This window comes from Phalacrocorax aristotelis, chromosome 1 (genome assembly GCF_949628215.1).
Source record: "Phalacrocorax aristotelis chromosome 1, bGulAri2.1, whole genome shotgun sequence".
Taxonomy (NCBI): domain Eukaryota; kingdom Metazoa; phylum Chordata; class Aves; order Suliformes; family Phalacrocoracidae; genus Phalacrocorax; species Phalacrocorax aristotelis.
The window spans coordinates 211,339,705-211,361,707 of NC_134276.1; the positions used below are offsets into that span (position 1 = coordinate 211,339,705).

Genomic DNA, 22,003 nt, shown 5'->3' on the forward strand with positions numbered 1-22,003 from the left:
GACGTTCTTTTCAAGACCCTTTTATTCTACGAATTGCCAATATATCCTTTATTAACACTGCTAAAAGTTGTAATTTCAGACATAAATGTTTATTAGTGTCTACACACAGTGCTAATTATCACTCACTCAGAGAGCCAGATGCTGACTCTGCAGTTTTGCAGCTCTGTGCTCACCCCATTTACATTGTATATTCGCTGGCATGCTTCACTGGCAATAGTTTGTGTAATTGGGGTATTACATCTTTGACATCTGGATAACAGAAATTCAATTTCCAGGAAGCTGCTATTTGTTTGGTTTTGCTTCTGCCTTGGGTGGGATAGAGGATTAATGTGCTGTCTTAATGTAATGTCCTTTCACCTCTGTAGCCTGCCTGCTAATCCTGCCATGGCAAAATTAAATTAAATCAACAGTTAAAAATGTGTAAAGAAAACAGAGAAGTAATATAGAGTCTACAGCATGATAGGACTGGTTATCAGCAAACCTTTATCTTTCCTACCTGTGTGCTTTTTGTCCCATATAACTCCTCAGCTGCAGAGTGCTGCTTCCTTTCCTGCTTCCAGCCCCCTCCTGTCGTACCTAGGGCCTCACCTGGGTCTGCACCTCTTGGCAAAAATTTGGTAGGTCAAAATCAGAGGAGTAAGGCCTGATTTTTGAGCTACAATAATGACTCTTTGTGTATAAAACAAACTCTTGGATGCCTTGCTCAGGCTTTGGAGAAAGCCAGTGCCTTTGCAGTGAGAAATTTGGAAGTGTCTGCCTCTTAACTGCACCAGGAGCCTAAACATTTTGTAGGGTGATTTAGGGTTTCTGTAGTCTAGCAAGAAGCATTGGTCCCGAGCGTGTGAATCAGCACCTGAAGTCAATCTGCACGCAAAATGCCTATGTTTCCTTAGTTCATAGTGCCACATCCTCTTGTAGAGGTTAGTAGCAAATTGGAGAGAAAAGGAGGACATCTTGGGCTGTGTGGACTCTTCTGATGGTTGGAATACTTACATGAGGGTGAGAGCTGTATTAAATTCCCTTCTGAGCTTCTCACCATTAGGATTTTGAGCAAATATTTCTTCCCAACGCCTATTTCCAGAGAGAAGTGAAAGTGGCTGCTGCACTTTGTGTTTGGATTTTGTGTTCTGTAAGCGCTTTTAGTGAAGTCTGATAAACCTGATGGAGTGAGCTCCGCCAGAAGTTTACTTTGAATGCTTTCTCTTCCAGCCCTAAATCATGATAAAGCTTTGGCAGGAGTTAGGCATCTAGTTGCTTAAGCCAGGATGCTTCTAAGAATGTGCAGGAGTCTGTGCTTTGAATCCTGTGCCGTGCATCAGACCAATTTTGACTTTGGTTTGGCTGTGTTGTTTTTGGGTTCGTTTTGGGGTTTTTTCTTAGAATGCCCAGCTTTTCATTGTGACTGAATGTGCTCTGGCATTTAAGTGCCCAAAGTTACCTATTTTGAGAGCTGGTCAGAATTTAACCTTTAAAAATGTGAGTCCTATCAAGGATCTTCCTTATCAGGTACTGAAGCACAGAGTTGCGGTCCTGGGAGCCCACCTTCAGCTGCTATGCAAAGAAAAATGTACTATTTCCTGATGATGTCCACAGTGTCCAACTTTCAGATTTCCTTAAAGCGTGTTGGTTTTGACAAGACTGAATGACATATGGTCATGCAAGATTTGTAGACTAGGTGCTTTTTTTTCCCCCCCCCTTGGGGGTTGGGTTCAATTCAGGAAGTTATTCAGAGCTCACAGAACCGTCTCCGCATTATTTTCAATAGGTTACTTTGGTGTCCACTTCTACCCAGATTCCTAGTGACAAAGGCACTGCTCTGAGATGTAGGGAAAGCAGTGCCAGAGACTGAACTCAACTGAAAGCACTTGAACTCTGAGCTCCCACCTTTCGGCAGGGATCTGGGATGAGTGGCATTTGGCATTCCAGCTTCCCTTTAAAAATTTCACGTTGCATGGAGTAATTTTTCATTGTGCTACAGGGATGGTGGGATCACAACGCTTTCCCCAGCTCGGTGTCCTGTCCACTAATAAGGAGTCTCAGGGTATAATTGCTGCTTCAGTAGATTTCACTGTTTTACACCAAAATTCATAGCAGAAGGATGTTCACTCCAGCTTGTTGGTTTAGAGTCAAGCTTGTTCTCCAGTCTAGGTGTTTTAACTGATCCGTGGGATCAGCTGTTGAAACCTCAGTGTGATGCAGCCTTTAGTATGTGAATGGATGCTAAGGTACATCATTGCAACTATTATCTTTAGAAAAGATGAAATGTTAATGCCATTTTATGAATGAGTGAAGTTTTATCTGGAATAGAATGTGTGTATGTTTTGGTTGCACAGCTGAGAACATTGAACTCAAACTGAAAAGATGCACTGTTGAGAAGAGGCAGCTTCCAGGGTAAAGGAGTAAATCAGAAGAATCCAATTTGTTTAACATGCAGATAAATTAAAGATCAAATGTCCGGAAAGACCTGTTGAACCTAGGTGGTCTTTTTTGCACCAGCGCAGATGGGCAAAACATGGCTTTGTGTAAATGTAGGCTGCAAACTGGAGGAGGCGTCAGTGCAATTAGAGGAGTATGGTGCCGGACGTGACCTCTGAAGGTTGCAATGGTATAAAGCCCAACTGCTTTTTGAATGGATCTCGAAAAGCTTAGGAAGGTTGCCAACGTCATGCAGTGGAGGATTTTGCTATATTTGGGGTGGAAATATCACTACTGAATTTTGCAGGTGAGGTCTGGCATCTCTTCTGTTTTGAAGGAAAGAAAAGGGCTTCATTATCTGATACCAGGGGAGACTGCTCAGCCTGAAAAGGAGGAGGCAGCCTGAAGTGCTTAAATCTTGAATATGGACAAAATTTAAGACAGGCGTGACTTCATCTTTTACCAGTTATCAGCATAAACCTTTTTGTCACAGGGCTTCCAGCCCAGACTTGGACAAGCCCGTGAGGGGACTGTACAGCCATATCTTGTGGACTATGCTGGTTAAACCTAGCTTGTCTGTAAAAAAAAAAAAAAAATCTTTTGCATACACCACATCGGGGGTTTTTTCCAGTCTTAATATTTTATTGTCGTCACAAAAAAGGCAGAAATATAATATGCCTCCAGACTGAGTGTTTTTACAATGCTTTCAACTTGAAATTCAGGCTCTATGTTTGAAAGGTTAATGTAGAAAACTAATTATATTATCTTGGTAACCAAATGTGTGATGAGACATTTGTCTGTGTAATTAACAGTGAAGAACTTTTATAGTTTCATAAAATCGAATGCTACGCACAGCGTGCTTGGAGCATTTGTTTTGAAGAGATGTCCAAAACAGAGATGTTTATGACTGATATAAAGTGGAACTGAAATGTACTGTAATGCAGGTGTCTGTGCATTTTACAGCATTTCGCATTGTTGAAATGGAAGGCAGCAGATTAATAACGTCGCTATGTCATGGTAAAAATAAATAATGTGTTCTTGGAGCAGGGGAGCGATGCATAAGTTACTCACTAATTTCAAGAATTTATTCTGTCCCTGAAATAATATCCTTTGCAATATATTCACAGAGAAAAAGTTGACTTAACACAGGTTTGTGAAGTTACTTGCTACTTTGAATAGAATTATATCGATTGGTGCAATAGTAGCTTCTGTAATTAAGACTGCATAAAAGTTTGTTTTATATAGATACATGTTCTCCAATGATTTAACTTCATAAAGCATTTCCCTTTGGGGCTGAAGCATGATCTCGACCTGGGATATTTCCAAGAACCAGGGGAAGTTGTTGCATATCTGTTGTTATTTTAATTATATGAGCCTGTTAATACATAACATTTATTGAACAGTTGCTCACTTGTCCTTTCCTGAGTGATTTAGCTGTTGGAGCGTGGCATGAAAGTGTGTAACTTGTGCTTCTGTATCTGCTCCTGTTGGGTGTTTTGAAACACCCAACTATTAAAACACCCAACTAATGAAACACTTAGCTATTCAAAAGAGTTATTTTCTGGTGGTGGTGACCAGGCCACCTAGGCTGATCCAGCTTCAAGAGGAATAACCCCCCAAATCCTGAATGGTCCTGGGGTCTGGTCATGGTTTTGATTTTGCAAATTGCTTTGATGACATTAGTGTTTGTGATGCTTATTAACTTTCTGTGTCTTGCCATAGGCGGGGGTGTCAATCAACCCATTTACTTCCATGCTTGGTTTGGGAGTAGTAGGGGGTCTAATCTGAGGGCATTCGAGTTTTCCTGCAGGTATAATCTTAGTGCTTTGTGTTGTGACATGAAGATAGGTAAGTGCTTTTAACTGACATTTTAGAACACTGCTAAGATGCTTCAGCTAAGACAGCTTAAATGTCCCTATATGTTAACTTAGGGTAGTCAAAGTCCCCGGCTCATAACTCTTGTTGCTTGCGTGACCCGCTGACATTGTCCGTGACCACTGCTCTCCCTGCTGACAGGGGTTTAGGTTTTTAATTCGCAGAGCGTGTTGTTGCCTGTGTTACTTGTTCAATATAGGTTCTTATATGCCAGCAAAGACTGGGGATCTCTTATTTGAAAAATGCGTGCTTCCCCCATCAATTTAGCTACACAGATGCTTGATTCAAATTATTGACAGAGCAGTCACAACAGCTTTCCATGTGATTCAGGAAGCCTTTGATCTGATAAGGAACCACGCACATGGCTCCTGTGTTTTCCCCATGCTGACCTTCAAAATTTTCTATTTCAGGACCACTTGCGGTACGAGATGACTGTGACAAAAATAACTTGAGTTTTAAAAGTTACGGTTTGATGTGGGTATAGTTTTTGCTGAGAAGGGATGCTCAGCTCCCTTCTAGGATAACTGTCCTTTAAGGAAATACTTAAATACCATGTAGCGTTCAAAAAGGTGTTTTGGCGAGTTCAGCCTGGCTGTGCACTGGAGGCTTGTGCCATGCATGCATGTGCCTCCCGATTCCTTGAGCTGCTCTGAATTCACCCTTACAAAATCTTCAAACGCGGCAGCCGGGTTTTGCTGGCCCTCTTCCAGGACGGGCGGCATTCAAGTGGTATCTAATAAACTGGCGTATAATATGTTTGATTATATAACCCGTTGCAATTATTTGTTATTTTTAATTGAGCTTTCAAGCCGTATGCATCGACTTCCACTTTTTCTCACCTCTGAAGACTTGTTTCCTTACAAACCAGGCTAATGTTGTCAGCTCACATGTGCTTGTCTAGCTGTCTGTCACTGCCATTCCTACCCTCCTGACAGCTTCTGAACTCATCCACCAATTTCAGCCTGGTTTGACACAAAGGTGGAATTCTGCCTTCAGCAGGCAGCCTGGTGGAGGAAAAAGCCCTGTTTGTACAGCCAAGAAAAGAACCGTCTCTGTAGGAGTTTCATCTGCCAAACACAGCACAACATAAAATTAGACGCTAATTCAAAGAAAATCAAACTGCATTAAAAAAGTCAACTACTCATGAATATTTCCCAAAACATATGAGAAACATAAATGTTACAAATAAAGAAGTTAATTGCAAAATATCGGGCCAAAAGAACATTATGGTTATTTGCTTACATAGGTCAAAGGAAGAAATAGATCAAATACAGACATTTGTCCAACCTTTATTCACTCATTTATACACTTCAAAACACATATATTCGTTACAGATGTGGTTACCACTTCTCTAATCCTGGAATAAAATTAATATTTTAACATATGGGTATGGTTGCATAACGTTTTAGCATTCTTTGTAGCACTATGGTAGTATTTGACAAATTATTCAGAAAAGTATAACTTGTTTGTAGGCAGTGTGCTACATTTATATTAAGTTTAATAAGCATAATAGTGAAAAGATGGTCAGGCATAGAGAGGCAAAGAATGGAGCTAATGAATTATCGATAATGTTTTGCTAACTGGAGTTGTTTACATGTCTGTTGCTTCAGACAGGTGCACGCTTAGCATGCGGGTGCTGCTTCACCCTAGGACAGTCCTGGTTTACGTTTGTGCATTTGCAATTTTTAACATTTTTACAACTTTCAAAGCAGGAAGTTTTTATACTGTCCACACTTTCAGTAAGGAAAGAGATTGAAGTTAATTTGGGGAAAATTACTTTTTATGAATATTTGATGTAGTATTTATGAAAGGGATTTGTTTTGCCTTTCTTTTTTTTATAAAATTACAGTCAGGCCATGTGGAAAAAATAGGTTGTATGTAAGGGGCCATCATAGAAACAACTATAATAGTTGTAACAAAAATGTATTAACAATTTTTAAAAATCACTATTGTCATCCTTACATATAAGTTGCTAACTAGGGCTGTAATTTGCCATGCTTTTCTATTTCGAGTAGTGTTTTTTAAGTATTGTAGTCTTCTATTTTTCAGTATTAAATCTGAAACCATTCAGATAAAACCAAAGGGATTACATGGGGGATTCAAGTGGCAAAACCTGTTGCCTGCCGGTCGGAGGCATCCCATGTCCTTGGGGGATGGGGACTCCTGGTGCGTATACAGGGGTACAGGGTGAAGCTGAAATATGCACCGCTCCTCTCAGGCCTCTCTCTGAGGAGGCTTTTCACACATAGGTAATACAGATTCTTATGTAATAAACTATTTTTTTTCTGGTGCTCAATTATCCCATTCAGCGTTTAGAAAGGAAGGCTGGCTCTTCTGTGGGACAGAGTAGCTTGAGCTGTTTGGTTTTCTCTCTGTGGCCCATCTTCCCTTTTTTTTTTTTATTCATTTTTAAATTACATGGTTATTATCTGCGAAAATCATCAGCAGTGGAGTAGCCAGTAACAAAATGCTGTCACTGGGCTCTAGAGCTAAGAGCTGAATGAGATAACCAGGGAGCAAGAAGTTAAATCTGTTACCGTTCTGCACCTGCCTGCAGATTCAGGTGGTGTAACATCAGCTACGCACTGCTCGTGTCGGGAAGGATGCTGCTGGCGCTGGCCGGTTACAAATTAAGAGCTGTAAAAAGTCATAGTTGTTTGGGAGAAGGGGGGATGTAAGCTTGCACTGAAGACTAGGTCAAGCTTATAGCCTGTGTGTTTTATTGCCCTTCCTTACAAAACAGAGGACATATTTACAAAAAAAAAAAAAAACCCCAAACAAAAAAAAAACCACAAAACAAAAAAACACCAAACAAAAAACCCCAAACAAACACACCCCAAACAAAAAAACCAACCACAACAGAAAACACAAATTAAAAAACCCCAACAAACAAGTTCACAAAGGGGTAATCTCCCAGTTTTAAGAAGGGAGCTACCTAAACACAAAGATGTGCTTATGTAGGATGCAAGTTCAGGGGTTGCTGAAACATAAATATAGGGGTTTCCTCTATTTGGAAGTAAGTATGCCTGTGTTACTGTATAGGAAGGTCTCTATATGAAGGAACAAGGGACCAGAATCAAGGCTGAATAAGCTCAGTTAACATTAATATTTTATGTAATAGGGTACAGGAAATTTAATCTTTCCAACAACGTGTCACCTGATGAGCGTGCAGTCACTACACCCAACAGGAGGAGGTGGGTGGGAAGCTGTTTTCTGATATTCAGATGCATTTTGCTATTGAATACAAGTCCAAATTGCCAACGTAAAACTCTGAGAGCCCGGTGTGCTGCTGAATGGTACGATGGTAAGGGATTGTTTCCCACTCCAGTGTCATGGGAGCATTTGGAGCTTAGATATGGGCAGATACAACCATGTACAGGAAAAAGGTAGTGTATGGGTCTGAGTATCTCAGTAATTGGAGCCTGGTGGTACGCTGCAGCCTCTGGAGGTTGGGAACTGCAAACAGTCAACCCCTGCTTGGGTTGGGGCCAAAAAGAGTCATTTTAAAGGAATTGGTGCTGTGATTTGTTAATTAAATCACACCCACATGCATAAATCCACAGGCAAACCAAGAAAATAAATACAAAGCAGAACTTCCTTGCAAAAGATATTTCTTGCTGCTTTAGCTGGAGTGAAAACGGTGCTAAAGTATCACTGTATGGGGTTGACAAATATTTTTCTAAGTTTGGACTAGGAGCTTTCTTGTAAACCGCCCACTCTCCTCGCTGGATCAGGGTGGGCTGGAGCCAGCTGGCACTGGCCCAGGGAACCGGTGCGCCAGGTCAAGCGGGAGATGTTCTGATTCCGCAGAGGCTGGAGCAGATCGTACAGCTCATCTCCCGTTCTGCTTATTCACCTCCTGGAGCAAAAAATCCCTCTTTTGGGTACTACATGTCCCTGGGTATGGCAGGCTTGCAGCGTGTCCGAGCCACATTGAGCTTGGCCCATGTTGGGAGAGGGTTGCTGCTCTCTCAGCTGTCTAAGCGTGCACCTACGTTCAGGCAACTGAATAGTGCTGTTGAGTTGATAAAATTAGAATCATAGAATGTCCTGAGCTGGAAGGGACCCACAAGGATCATCGAGTCCAACTCCTGTCCCTGCACAGGACAGCCCCAGATTCACACCATGTCTCTGAGGGCCTTGTCCAAGTGCTTCTTGAATATCGCCAGGCTGGTGCCGTGACACCTCCCTGGGGAGCCTGTTCCAGGGCTCCATCACCCTCTGGGGGAAGAACCTTTTCCTAATACCCAACCTAACCCTCCCCTGGCACATCTCCCTGCCATTCCCTCGGGTCCTGGCGTTGGTCGCCAGAGAGAAGGGATCAGCGCCTGCCCCTCCTCCTCCTCCCCTTGTGAGGAAGCTGCAGACCATGCTGAGGGCTGCCCTCAGCCTCCTCTTCTCCAGGCTGAGCAAACCAAGGGACTTTAGCCACTCCTTATACGGCTTCCCCTCTAAACCCTTCACCAACCCCGTGGCTTCCTCTGGACTCTCTCTAGTAGCTTTATACCCTCAATGTCCTGCAGCGCCCCAAACTGCGCCCAGCACTCGAGGTGAGGCCGCCCCAGCGCGGGGCAGAGCGGGACAATCCCCTCCCTCGCCCGGCTGCAATGCAGGGCTTGATGCCCCCCAGGGCACGGCTGGCCCTCTTGGCTGCCAGGAACTAGCACACTTTCAAATACTTGGTTGAACCAGAGACAATGTACATTGCATCTTTGTTTCTGGAACAGTTGTTTTTTCCTTTCTGAAATTTTCTTTGCACGATCGCTTTGCCAAAAATAGGTTTATTTTGAGGAGTGTGACTGTAAACTGAATAGAGGATACCAAGTATTACTGTATTAAGTATACTATAAAGGAAGGTTAATTCATCAATTTCTTGATCTTCATTATTTATTCCATTTGCTTAGGATGTTTGATTTTTCTATTACCAGTAAAAAAATAAAAGCTTCTTATTTCAGAAGGGGCTATGAACACTTCCTTATTGCTAGTGAAACGTAATGTATGCTTTAACAAGCAAAATAGCTACCAGCTGCCCAAAACACATATATTCATTGTGTAATCAGCAGTTTCATATGTAAAATTAATACTTAAATGGTGCCAGGAGTATTAAAGTATGTAATTGTTATTATTTAAATGCCTTGAATTTATTTGGAACAGTCACATTTTTCTTGTATATATTTTAATTTTGTTTTCATAATCTATATTTTTAAGACATCCAGCAGTTAGGCTATATGCAGTTGTACATGTATTAGCTGCTTCTTAATTTATTCCTGTATAGTCCAGTATTATTAAATTCTGTGGACTAAGAGACTGATCCTGTTCATTAAAATCAGTAGATGCGGTGTTGCTCTGTTTGTGTGTGGTGTCGTGCTTTTTTTTGGTATATTTTTTCTTTGTAGGATCTATCCTTCAGCATATAGCAAACTGATATATAAAGGGTCTGATCCTTTAGGCTTTACCTGGGGAAAACATCCGCTGATGTCAATGCCTGAATAGGATCAGTCTCTTAAAAGGATAGTTTATTTTCTTCTGGAGAAAAATAATCTTACTCATCAAAGGTTTAGAAACAGCATCATGAGAGCCAAATTCAGCAAGTCTTTCAACCATGAGAGGTGTCAACCATCGCTGTGTTGAAGCGTAGCCTGGTACATACCAACGACCACTCAACCATCTCTCTTCTCTCTCGTCTTTATTTATTTTTGTACTCCAACTCTTATTGGCATCTAAAATCACTAATCTCTACCCATTACTGTTTTTGCTAATTTACAGTGATAACTGTGGCTCTGTTTTCATTAGGAGATGAAAGCCGGGAAATTAAAAAACAAATTACAGGGATGAGAAGATTACTGAATGACAGCACTGGAAGAATCTATCAACGAGTTGGCAAAGAAGGAGAAAAACTGAAGGAAGAGCCCCAAGATTTAGACTTAGCCTGGGCCCAGCGCCTGAATCCCGCTGCAGAGTCCCAGGCGAGCCTCCATCCTTCACAGAGCGGTGCATGGAATGAATTATCACCCCAAGCTAGCCATTTTTCAGGGCAATATGGAACCCGATCCAAAACGTTCCAAAATCAAACGCGAACCGTGGCATCCAATGGTATGATCTGCATTCGATACTGAGAACAGTACTTTTTTTTTCTCTCTCTCTTTGTACTGTACTAAGTTTCTGCCTTTGTTGTGATGATTTATTGTACCGCTGCACTGAAATCAGTTATAGTTCAGAGTCTACAAAATGAGCACATAGTTATCACTTTGAAAAGGTGCGAAAGTGGGCATGGTGCATTCTGCTACCATCTGTCTTAGATTTTAAAATGGATTCCTGGTGATAGGACAGAATTACTCAGTGCTGTTACAGGCTTAATTTCTATACAGTACTTATTAAAACAGTTTTTGCCATTGTTATTAAATTCATAGCTAATTAAATGTCAACCTCTACCACTCCTCTTTGCAATGAGTAATGTAGCACTGTTGTGACACCACTTGCGGAGCAGGATTCTACTGACTTTCATAAGGAGGGGGCATCAGCCTTACATCTGCCTGCTGAACTTCAGGTACAAAATCCTGTCACAGCCTTAGGCTTTTATTCCAATGGGACCATTGGAGAAAAGAGATGATGGAGTCTGCCTGTGAACTGCCTGCGCTAGAGCGTGGTCGATCTTGTACTGGCAGAGAATTCTGCCCTGAAGTAGATGGCAGTGTGCCCTTAAAATGCTTTTCTCTTGCTGTTTTAAGTCACAGAAAATTGAGGTTTTACTGCCAGATTCCTGAAGGTCTCCTTTAACGATCTAAATTCAATTCAGAAAGCTTTTATCCTGATACTCAAGCCTAAATTTGAGGGGGGCTATATTAAAGGGGTATCTCAGTTCTAAATTCTGGAAAATAAAAAATTGTGAGATTGCATCTGAAAACATTATTAATTTCCAGTTGATCTTGCAGGTATTCTTACTTCCCAGTAGGAGGTTTTGCTGTGCATCCTTCTCTAAAGGCATCCAAGTTCTCGTTGCTTGTAACAGTTAAAAAGAAAAGAAATACTATTATTATTCTCAGTATTGTCCTTCAGGAAGTACTGTCACTGCACTGACACAGATACAGCCCTAGGTTTCACCAGATCGACTGTTTCTCTGTAGAGACAATGATTCACACAGAGGTACCTGTTGACCTGGAGAAAGATGGTGCAGGAAGTCACGCTAGTTTTATTTATTTCATAACACACAAAAAACAATAGTTGTGGGTTTTTTTAAAGATGCAGGTCCAGGGGAGAGGGGAAAACACTTGACGGGATTTATCGTCCAAGTCTAAAACTGTGCTCTCAAAGTCCCACCGTAACAGCCTTCTAAACGTGGGAGGACCTGAAATTCATCACACATCTCCCTCTTTGCCCTGAGAGTCGCTGGGCACTGGCAGGGACAGTTCTCTGCATGCACAGAAGTGCCCAAGCCTGCACAGCTGAGATGCCTAGTTCCTGGATCCAGAAAGTAGGTGGAACAGCACCTCTATCCCCTCAGGGGCCTGATTCAGCATGTGAGTTGAAACGTGTTGACGGGATTTGGCCCCATATGCAAGAGAGTGTCAGCTTTTAAATTTTTCATACAAGGAAGAAGGGTTTGGCTGATTTATGATCTACAGGTTGGAACAGTCAGTGAGACAGTAGAAGGGTTGGGTTGAGCGACCTCTGGGCTGATCACGAGGAATGTCCAAGCTCCCAGCCCTTGGGAAGTGCACCAGGAGGCACCTTCCACCCCTCCCTCTGCAGCTGTCCTGCTGCAGGAAAGAATGCACTCTTTTAGGTTATTACACAAAGATGGGTGTGGGCCCTCTCCTCTGGCCACCTTTGAAAAGGCGACATGCATAGCTCTTTGAGAGCAAGATTTTAGGTGTCTGCCTCCAGTGGGGAGTTGTGATCCTGCCGGACAGTTTTGCTGCTTTGGCTCTGAAGCCCAGTCTCTAGGAAAGGATGCATCCTGGGCTGTGAGCAAGCTCTGAAACTTCTCATCCAGCACACAGCTCTCCTGGGTGGCCGTTGTAATGTGCCCCATCCCCTCCACCCCATGCATTGGGAGTCTGAGTATCTAACTCAGTAATTTAGATGTTCTTCAGAGGATGGACAAATTCCTTGAAAGCTGGGTGTAGAAATGCAATAAAATATCAAAAGAGATGATACCCCTTGGTACTTACTATGGTGTTTAAAGTCATCTGAGCAAAACTGTTCAGGTAGGACATAAGGTTATTGCCTGGGGCTGTCAGGCCTGGGTCATTACCGGGGAGATGTCCAGGCGTCTGTAGCAGGCATTGCGAGTCTGGGAACAGTTTCTGTCCATTGGATAGATATTGTATAGGAAGCCAAAATGTATGCTGTAGGCTGTGTGAATTACTCAGATTTGAATGTAATAGGGATCTAAGTCCAACTAACTAGCATAATTATCTACTTGCATGGTAAATGCAGTTCAAGGAAAGGCTGGAATGGGTGTTCAGTAGGTGCTGGTATAGAAAGCAGTTGTGAAAAAGGTATCGGCAAAAAGAGGCAGAGAGAGAAAAGGAAGAATGAGGGGAGCCTAGGAACACACTTGAAAAGCCAAGTGATTTATTCCAAACCGGATTTAAGGCGACGGTTCCACAAGTCAGGAAGTTAGGTAGGGGCCTGTGACCCACTGCATTTAGTGGAAGCCTCTTGGGGCTACAAACAGCGAGTAGCATGCCTGCCCTATTAGAGAAAACAAATTCATGGAGTCTGTCTAAAACATTTTAGTTTCTTTTCTTGCCTTGTGTAGCAAATCCGACAGTGATGCAGCAGCTGAATTGCTTTTCAGTTACGTCAAGATCGTTTTCAGCGGTTTGCACTTGCATGCTTTTCAGATAGAAACTTGTGGTAGCAACGTTACACCAGGCGAATTCACTCTTAGCAGATCCGGCTGCAAGAACCACTGTCCTGGACTGCTTGCTGCTCACTCAGGGAAGCAACTAATGTATTTGTGTCGTCTCCTCCTCTCAATCATACAAGCCGGTATCAAATTTGCCTGCTGGCTAGCTTCCAAAAGAGAGGGAGATGGCTCTTTAAAGACTCCTTCATAAAAATAAAAAGTCTGTTCTCCTTTTAAAATTAAAAATTGATTTATAACAAGTTGGAAAGGGTTGCTTTTGTCCTCTAAAAATGATAAAGATAGTGCTTGGAACAATGACTGAGAACACTCTACAAGATGTTTCTTACAACACAGTAACTGATCAGAGGAGGGAGGATAGAAAGAAAATAAAAAACCCTCATGAATATGTATGAATTCAGTAGAACCCTGCTTTGATTTGAAATATTGGTGGTCTCTTTTCCCATTTCCAGTACCTATAGTAGATTTACATGGGTAATTTCTATCAATGCTAATGGGGATTATAATGTAAATCCCGCATGCCTCAATGGGAAAATAGGCCCTTTGGTTTTCCATCAGGAGCCTGCGTGCCTGCGTGCTTTCATTAGGAATGTGTTATATTGAAACAGGAAAGACGTACAGGTATTTACTGATACAATTTGTCCAGGTTTTCACGTGCAATTCACCATGATGTAGGGGCTTTGTTAAGAAGGAAACAAAAGCCACCAGCCCTGTCTGCCAGTGTAGTCCTTCAGATACTATTTCCAGAGGCCCACTAGAATATTGGATTCTGATCACGAGAGAGGATGGGCCTTTTCCTGAGGAGCTTATTAGTCTAAAACAACTGAGAAAGCACTGGAGGAAGGATATTCTTACTATGTATTTGCCTTTTATTAATAAAACTCCTGATCCTCTGGGACTCCATTTCTGGGGTACCCGCTTGTCTTACTAAAAGGTACAGGGTTATGCTGATGGTATTAAATTATAAGTAGCGTTGAACCTCATCTACTTAAAAGTCTACCTTTAACAAATAGTTAAAGGGCGTTGGTGGAGCCAAGCTGAGGGATTCCAAGTAATCTGGTGTAAAGCTAAAGATGACATTTTTTTTCCCTCTGTACCTGTTACAATGGGCCAAACACTTTATGGACCATTGAAAAGATAAAATCCCATCCGTGCCCCAAGGAACTCTCAGTCTGAATAGACAGCGTACAAAGGAAGGGCGAGATCAAACTAGGCAGAGTCCTGCTGAGTCAGTAACCTGTTTTTTGTTTTAATTTCAGGCTCTCAGCCTGTTTTTCAGGTCACTTATTACTTTTAAAAAGTTGTAGTTACAGCTGAAAAAGCCAGTGGACCTATCGCATTCATATTTGCTAGATTTGCAGAGATTCCTAAATTGCTCCGTTTATCTTAATGCAGTATTTACAGTTTCTGTCCATGGATGCTATTTTAAAATACCAACATTTGTAATTGCAGTAGTGTGGACAGTCTAAATATCTGAGGAAAGGAGGAGAGCGACACCCAGAAGATGTCAGCAATCTTTAAGTGACACTTCAGTTTAGTTTCAGAAGTAACTCACTGTTGGGAGAACGACCACCAGTTTGCTCAAGTCTGGTAGATGTTACATCAGAGCTGAAGGACTCAATGGAAGGAGGTAGAGAACAAGTGTCTGGGAAGGGAGATCTGAGGATGGAGGGACACACTGGAATAACTAGGAAAGGGTGGGAGTGATGCAGCACTGGCCAGATTTTCAGCCATTGCAAATGAGGATTGAAGTCAGGGGATCTGTGTGGGTCTGACATCAGGGGAGCTCTGATGAAAGAACACAAACTAAATCTAAAAAGGTATTATAATAAACTGGTTTGGCTTCAGAGGAGAGCAAAAGTAATAATGAAAAATGGGAGGATTTATGAGCAAAGATTAAATGAGTTGCTTATGTTCACTTCAGCTTGGTGATGATTAAAGGGCACCTGATAACTGTCAAGCTAAGGAAGAAAAAGGGAAATACACTCTCTGAAGTCCACCACGTGTGACACCAAGCGAGATTATGTTTGTTAGATCCATTTGTACCTATCTTCATAAAATGACCATCCCTCCTCTTGCATGCTTTGATGAGCAGTAAAATAGCCATCAATTTAAATGACTGTAAGCACATTTTGAAATGAAAGGGGGCGCATCCCATCTGGCCTCAGTTTCAAGCAGATACTGCTAGGTGCTCTGTTGAATTTTGAAATTTATATTTCTAGTGTTACAGCATTTTAAACTAAAGCACAGGATACAACTATTCAGGTAAAGCTTGAAATCTCCGAACTGTTACAGCCTGTCCTAATGCCAGACCTATGATGCAAAACTTCCGGAAAGCAAAGCAGTAAATAAAAGCACTGCTAAGGGCTAGAACTAGAAGTGTGTAAATTCAGTTAAATACTAGTAAGAATTACTAGAAAACAAGAATCTGTTGAACTGCTGTATTCATTTTCAAACGGTAACTATGGAAAGTCCATTTCATAGGTCACAGTGCTGGCAAACATGCCATAGAAAACAAACCCACCCTAGCAAACAGAAGGGCAGATCTGAAAGCCTTCCTTGCTGGTGGCTCTTTTCCATCCTGTTTTTTTCTTTTTTTTCCTCCAAATAGGCGATTTTATTTTCATTCTCAATTCTTCACATGGTAAAGAATCACATGTAAGATTCAAGCAGTTTAAAAATTCTTAGGCCTCATTTAATGTGCAGTGTAAACCTTTATTACGCAGACTGTCTTCATTCTTTGTAAGACTGTTCCGGGAGATGGGCTTTTTTTGTGTGTGTGTGATAAAGTGAGTATGTTTATAATGAGGTTTGGTGCTATTGTTATTCAAGATAGACTAGCCTGACAATAGAGAGCCCTGCTGTGAAGAGTGCATTGTATTCACGCTCTGAGCAGTCTTCTCCAGCCCATGTAACATTGCATCCCCTACTGTATATAATTGCACATACTGGTAATTGGATAAAACCTAGTGGCCCCTTCCTCTGAAAAGGGACCATGTTGAAAATTATTCTCTTTCTTGCTTTGGATCTAATTTCACAATCAGGTATATTGATAATAGTTTCAAACGCCTGCTGGTAATTGTTGTTTAGGTGGTTTTGTGTAGTTTACATCATCTCTCCCCCATTTCATTGCTCTCTCTTTCAGGAGTAATCCCAATGGTGAATTCATCAGTTGGACCAAACTGCTGTACATGTAATTGCCAGTCAACCCTACAGGCTATTCTTCAAGAGCTCAAGACCATGCGAAAACTGATGCAAATTCAAGCAGGTACAGTGACCGGTCCCATACATGCATATCCATGGCGAGCACCGTCTTGTTAGGAGGAATGGTCTAGTAAGACAGAAATATATCTGGAGACACAGGGAAATCTGGACTGTTTCCTGCTCACTTGACATGTTGTTCAAAGTCAAACTGTCCAGGCTTCTTGGAAATGTAATTTTTACTTCTCAGATCCTTCCCTGTAACATAGGATATTATCTTGTAGGAATCTTTTAAGGCTAAATTAAAAAAAAAAACCCTAATGTTGTTAGATACTCTAGTAATGGGAGCTGGGTGGGTAGGTCAATATGTCACAAGCATCCCCAGTTTGTTTTCACAGTGTATTCATTCAGAGGTGCAAATGCTACTTTTTCTGTTACCTGAAAGAAAACTGGAAGGCCACTTAAAGTTATTATATAACACTTCATTCAAAGATCTTTCAAGTTACAGCTCCGTGGTACCCTAAACTGAGCTAGACACTGCATGTTGTGGCCTCCACACCTCTTCAGGCTGGTTTACCAGTTCTTTCTACTGGCTGAACCAGCAATAATCTGTTCATTGGGGAAAACTATTGACTCTAGTTTTCTGCTAGGTTAGGAGCTGAAACAGAACAGTGCAGAGCCAGAAGAGCACTAGAGACAGCAAGATAACGAGACCGTGGCAGCTAGGAGTTAGGTAGGTCATCGTAGGCTGCTGTGAAGCTGCAGCCTCTGCGCTTCTTAAAAATTAGTGTTAATACTAATGAGGAGTTGGAGACATTGGAGATTTTGTCAGTTGAGTTGCCTGTCCATCACGATGGGGAGTGGAGCCATGGAGGTTTTTCTCTTAGAATAGCTGGATAAGATCTCTGTAAGAAAAGGGAGTGTTGAGTAATTAACTAAAACATGGGTGGAGTGAAGGGCTGACTAAACTCCTTGTCTCCACGGCGTATAATGCTTGAGTGAGCTACAGGAAGGATCAGACAGGTTTTGTAATATCAGTTGATTCACGTAAAAATGCTTTTCAAAAAGTCATCGATTTTCAAAAAGGTACGTGAAGGCCCAGTTTTACAGTTTTTGCTGGGGCAGGGAATTCTTTGCACAGTTGCGCTGATTGCACTGGAATTACATGCATGATTAAAAATGGCGTTTGGGTGAGTGGTACAGAACTGGGGTTTATGGCAGAAGAGCCGGCTCCTCAATAGAAGGAATATTTCTTATTTATTCTGTATCTCCAGTATAAGTACCTTGTTAATGAGGGAATCTCTTGATGAAAAAGCCTGGGAATAGTTCATATTTTCTGGTAGGAAATGATGGTTTTGCATGGAAAAAAAAATAATTTGGCACTTTGTTGCCAAAAGAAAAAAACTAAAGTGCAAACATATAAGTGAAAGTGTAATAACTTATTTTAGTATTCAAACACTGTTCTGTCTAAATAGTAAAGTACAAATTACAGTCCTGTAAATCCTTGCCAGAAATGAAATATCCCAGAAATCTTTTGATAAACAGTATTCTGAGGTTTGGGTTTTTCCTTGAGCTTTGTAGATGAGGACTATTTGTAGTTGAGTCGTAGCTTGAATGAATTTGATTTGCATGTGTAGCACTTTTGGCTTTTTTTGTTTTGAGCTTGATCTTCCTGATTCATCCAGACATATAATTGTACCTGCATAGCATTCTGCTGGAGGACTCACTCACATTGATACAGGTTCAGGATTGGTGCCTTAATTTATGCAAATGATTGCAGATACTGGAAAATGCAAAACCTTGGTAAATATAAAATACGGTCTCTGAGATTTCAGAGGTAACACATGAACTGTCAGTTTCTGTGTATAAACAAAACAAACTGATGCAACTTTGGGTTACTTTTGTCCCAGAAATTAAACTATGGAATAGTGTTTTCACTCATTCTTGAGATAATGGTACTTGAAATGTTCTTGCTGAGCTAATTAGCTTGGTGACTACATTCATAAAAATAACTGTAATTGCATTAGCACTTGTATTAACTTACTTTATCAAGAAAAGTTGCTCAAAGACAATGAGATTCTCAGTCATTCAAGAGGGTATACAAATTAATCATTGCTTAAGTCCTTTGTGTCACCAACCATCCAGTGGTCACTAGGGAGAAGAACCATGTATTCCTAATTTTCCTAAAATGCTGTTCATCAGTATGGCTTGAAAAACCTCATAATGGAGCTCAGTGTCATTATCCCCATTGTACAGATTGGAAAATTTTGCAAAGGTGATAAAATGTAACTTTCACATGCACAGTCCTAAACCCCGTCCCACTTATCCAGAAGATAAGTTCATTATGTTGGCAGTTTAATGATGTGTCTGTGTGGATATACATGTGCTTTTTTCTATAAATTTAATTCATTACTTTCTTTTATTCAGTTGGAACTCAAACCAGACAGCAGTCTCCTGTTCCTCTGATTTGCACGCAGAAGTCAACAATATCAAGAAAGAGAAATAAAAAGAAAAAACTGCCCCTCAAAACTGTTGAACCAGTTACCATGAATAAGAAACCCAACACTGCAGAGAACGAGAAGAAGCTATCAGCAAACTCGGAACGATCGAGTCTGCAAGCAGCTGAACCCCCCCTAAAACCAGAAACCCCTGTTTCAGGATTTGGAATTATCCTTGAATCAGCTTCATCAGATGTAAGTTAATATTTTAATATGCAGGATCACAGGATTTTAAAACACTGATTCAGGAGAATCAATACTCATACCAGCTTGAGTGTGTTCCCTCTTCTTGTTAGAATAAACAAGAAAATCTTGGGTAGGGTTGAATGGAGGCAGTACGGTTAGATATGGGGAGTGCTGATTACAAAATTTTGGGATTTTCTTTTCAACTGAGTGCTGATTACACAATTTTGTTGGGGTTTTTTTTTCAACTTTCATGACCATGTAGTTTTCCCTTGAGTTCAAGGCTGCCTGTTGTTTGAGCCTGCAGTGGAAACTTGTTCTTCATCTCTCCTGTTGCTAAGAGCCACCATGAGATCAGGAGCTGTGAAAAGCACTACGTGTATAAACCATTCACTGTCATTTGCTGATGAGCACACGTAACACGTAGCCCACACGTGTGCCCTTATCCTGCCAAGATGTATTTCTGTGCTGTGTTTCATACCTGGGTGGTCCCACTGGCATCAGGGGACTCCTCACCTCTATGAAGTTCATACCTCAGTCTTTGATGAATTGGGTCAGTTGGTATTCATTGCTGTGGTTGCCAGATGAGGGCCTTGATGCTGTTGATGATGTCGATGTCATTAAAGGGGCCAAAATTTGCCACTCTAAAAGTACGTACTTTTCTCATGTAAAATTGCAATAAGTGTATTTTCTTGATTCATGTAACATGTACGCATTGATAGAAATTTCATGTATCTGGCAGCTGATTGGCTTTGTTTAATGACCAAATAGATGTCATCTGAACCAGTTCACTGATGAGTAAACTGATCATTAATTTCTCTAATATATTTTTAATTTTGAGCAGGCAGTTTCCAATTTCCTAAGTACTATGAGCTAGAAAAACGTAATTAAATTCAGTATCAATAAGCGTAAATGAAAACAATGCAGCAGATAATATTCTACCTTTCTGGAAGTGGGAACTAATAACAAAAAAGAGCAGTCATGATAATTCAGTTACATAGATGCAAGCCACACCACTAATTAGATTGCAGTCTCATGCCACAGAGTCAGTGTAGTGATACAGAGTAACTAGTTGGATGCTTTTTCAGAGGTTTTCCTTTTGTAGTTTTATGCTTAATAATGTTTGAGGGAATGGTTTGGGGAGGGGCTGGTAATTTATCTCCAGTGTGCAATTTGTGCTTATAATTTTTCTTTGCTCGTGGCACTCTTTTCAGCTTGAAACACGGTTTTGAAAACAGTTTTGTACTTGTGGTGGAATTTAATTTGGCTTTATGAATGTGTTCCATCGCTGAACACAATTCTTTGTAGGTGCCAATTTGACCTAAGAAAAAAAAGAAAACATGTGGCTCATAAATCAGGTCCTCATCTTCCTTCCTGTGCTTTGGCTCCTGCTTGCCACAGTAGTTGTTTGACTAAATTTACACAGCCAGAACCCTGAGACAAACAAATTGATTTTGTTTCGTCTTTGGAAAGAAAACAGCTGAGTTCTGAAAATAGATATATTTAACAGTGAAAATAAAATGTGACCTTAAACATTTTGAGAAGGCTAAAGAAAGTCACTTCTTTCAGAATGAATGGCGGTATTATCTTTTTCTGTTTATTCATAAGCATCTCTAGTGTGTTCACGACAGTGTGCCTGAAGAAAATGAAAGACATTTTACGCAGCACCATAAATAAATGTCCCCTTGAGAATATTGCAGGGTTGTCTGTAGTGCGTGCTGTGTCATACGCCACGACTGCCAACAGTTGTTTTGCCAACATTTATTGAAATTTAAGAAAAATCTCGGTTTAATGTGTATAAAATTGGGGCTACCAAAACCAGTGCAATTAGTTCAGGCTTGCTGAGATGAAATACTGCTTCTTGTAGAGGTGGAAAAAGTCTTTGTGAGACCAACTCTTAATCTGGCCCAGGAGTCAGAGAACCTGCTTTTTAAATGTAATGATCTGTTACTCTTAGTTAAACTTTCTTGTGTTTGTTTTACTGTTATAATATTTCATTTATAACATAATCATTTCTAATCGATGTAGTACAACCTACTAAAATGTTTAGGATTAAATCTAATTCTCTGCCTGTTAATTTTAGCACAGCAAAAGCCTTTGGCATTCAGGTCTCATTTATTTCATTGTATACGAATAGTTTATCCACCAGTTCCTTATGCCGTGATCATTATCTACTAACAAATGCATTTCCTTTTGAGAAATCACAGTCAAACTGATCATAAAGTTCAATTAGGTTCTGGTTGTCTTTGACTGAAGAATAGTTTACTACTAAAGGAAAGCAAGAATAAATCAGCATTTTGCCTTCCAATTATTTCACAGATATACAAATTTATGCCTATATTGAGAATAAAATAGTCAAAACTAAAATAATATTGACTCCTCCACACTGGTGCACTAGTAAGGTTTGAAATGTATTTTACAGCTGTATTAGTGAAGATGATTTGTCTGCTCCAGGCATCTTGTATCATCAAGGTCATCTTAGATTGCTATCGTAAGACCCAAGACCCAAGTTACAGAATAGGACAGGATACCTTCATCACCGTGACAACTACATTCTGGTTTTTGATTAACATGAAGTAGAATTTTTCCCAAGTTATAAACTTGGCCCACGTTTATTTACTCTTGAAAATCTTTTCTGTCACCAGAAAGTTTAGAAGTAACATATTAAAAACCCACCTACCTCAGAAGATTGTCAAATGTCAAATAGAGTAACTCTGACTGTTTTGCTGGATCCAGCATTTTGAAAGTTCTCAAGGTAAAAAACAACTTTTCATCTGGAACAAGCTGAGAAACTTATGTGCTTTTTAGATTTATTTTTATTACTGTCTGTGTATTTTAAGATACTTCATCCTGGCTTCTCAAAGCATTGTAAGCTTCAGTTTTATCACACAATACACATGCGTATCCAGTGATAGTGTGTGCTTTGAAAATGTTGTGTTTGCTGTAACTCTCTTGATAA

The 22,003-nt window shown here is 40.7% G+C and overlaps 1 protein-coding gene across 5 annotated transcripts in view; it reads left to right on the forward strand.

Annotated features, from left to right (window-relative positions):
- The window catches only part of BEND7 (BEN domain containing 7), a 47,501-nt gene that overhangs the window by 4,175 nt on the left and 21,323 nt on the right, over window positions 1-22,003 (forward strand). For all 5 annotated transcript variants that reach the window (XM_075081558.1, XM_075081559.1, XM_075081561.1 and 2 more), the window contains 3 exons: window positions 10,084-10,383; window positions 16,308-16,430; window positions 18,791-19,056. In XM_075081558.1, coding sequence (XP_074937659.1) covers window positions 10,084-10,383; window positions 16,308-16,430; window positions 18,791-19,056 — 689 coding nt within the window. The remainder of the gene's footprint in view (window positions 1-10,083; window positions 10,384-16,307; window positions 16,431-18,790; window positions 19,057-22,003) is intronic.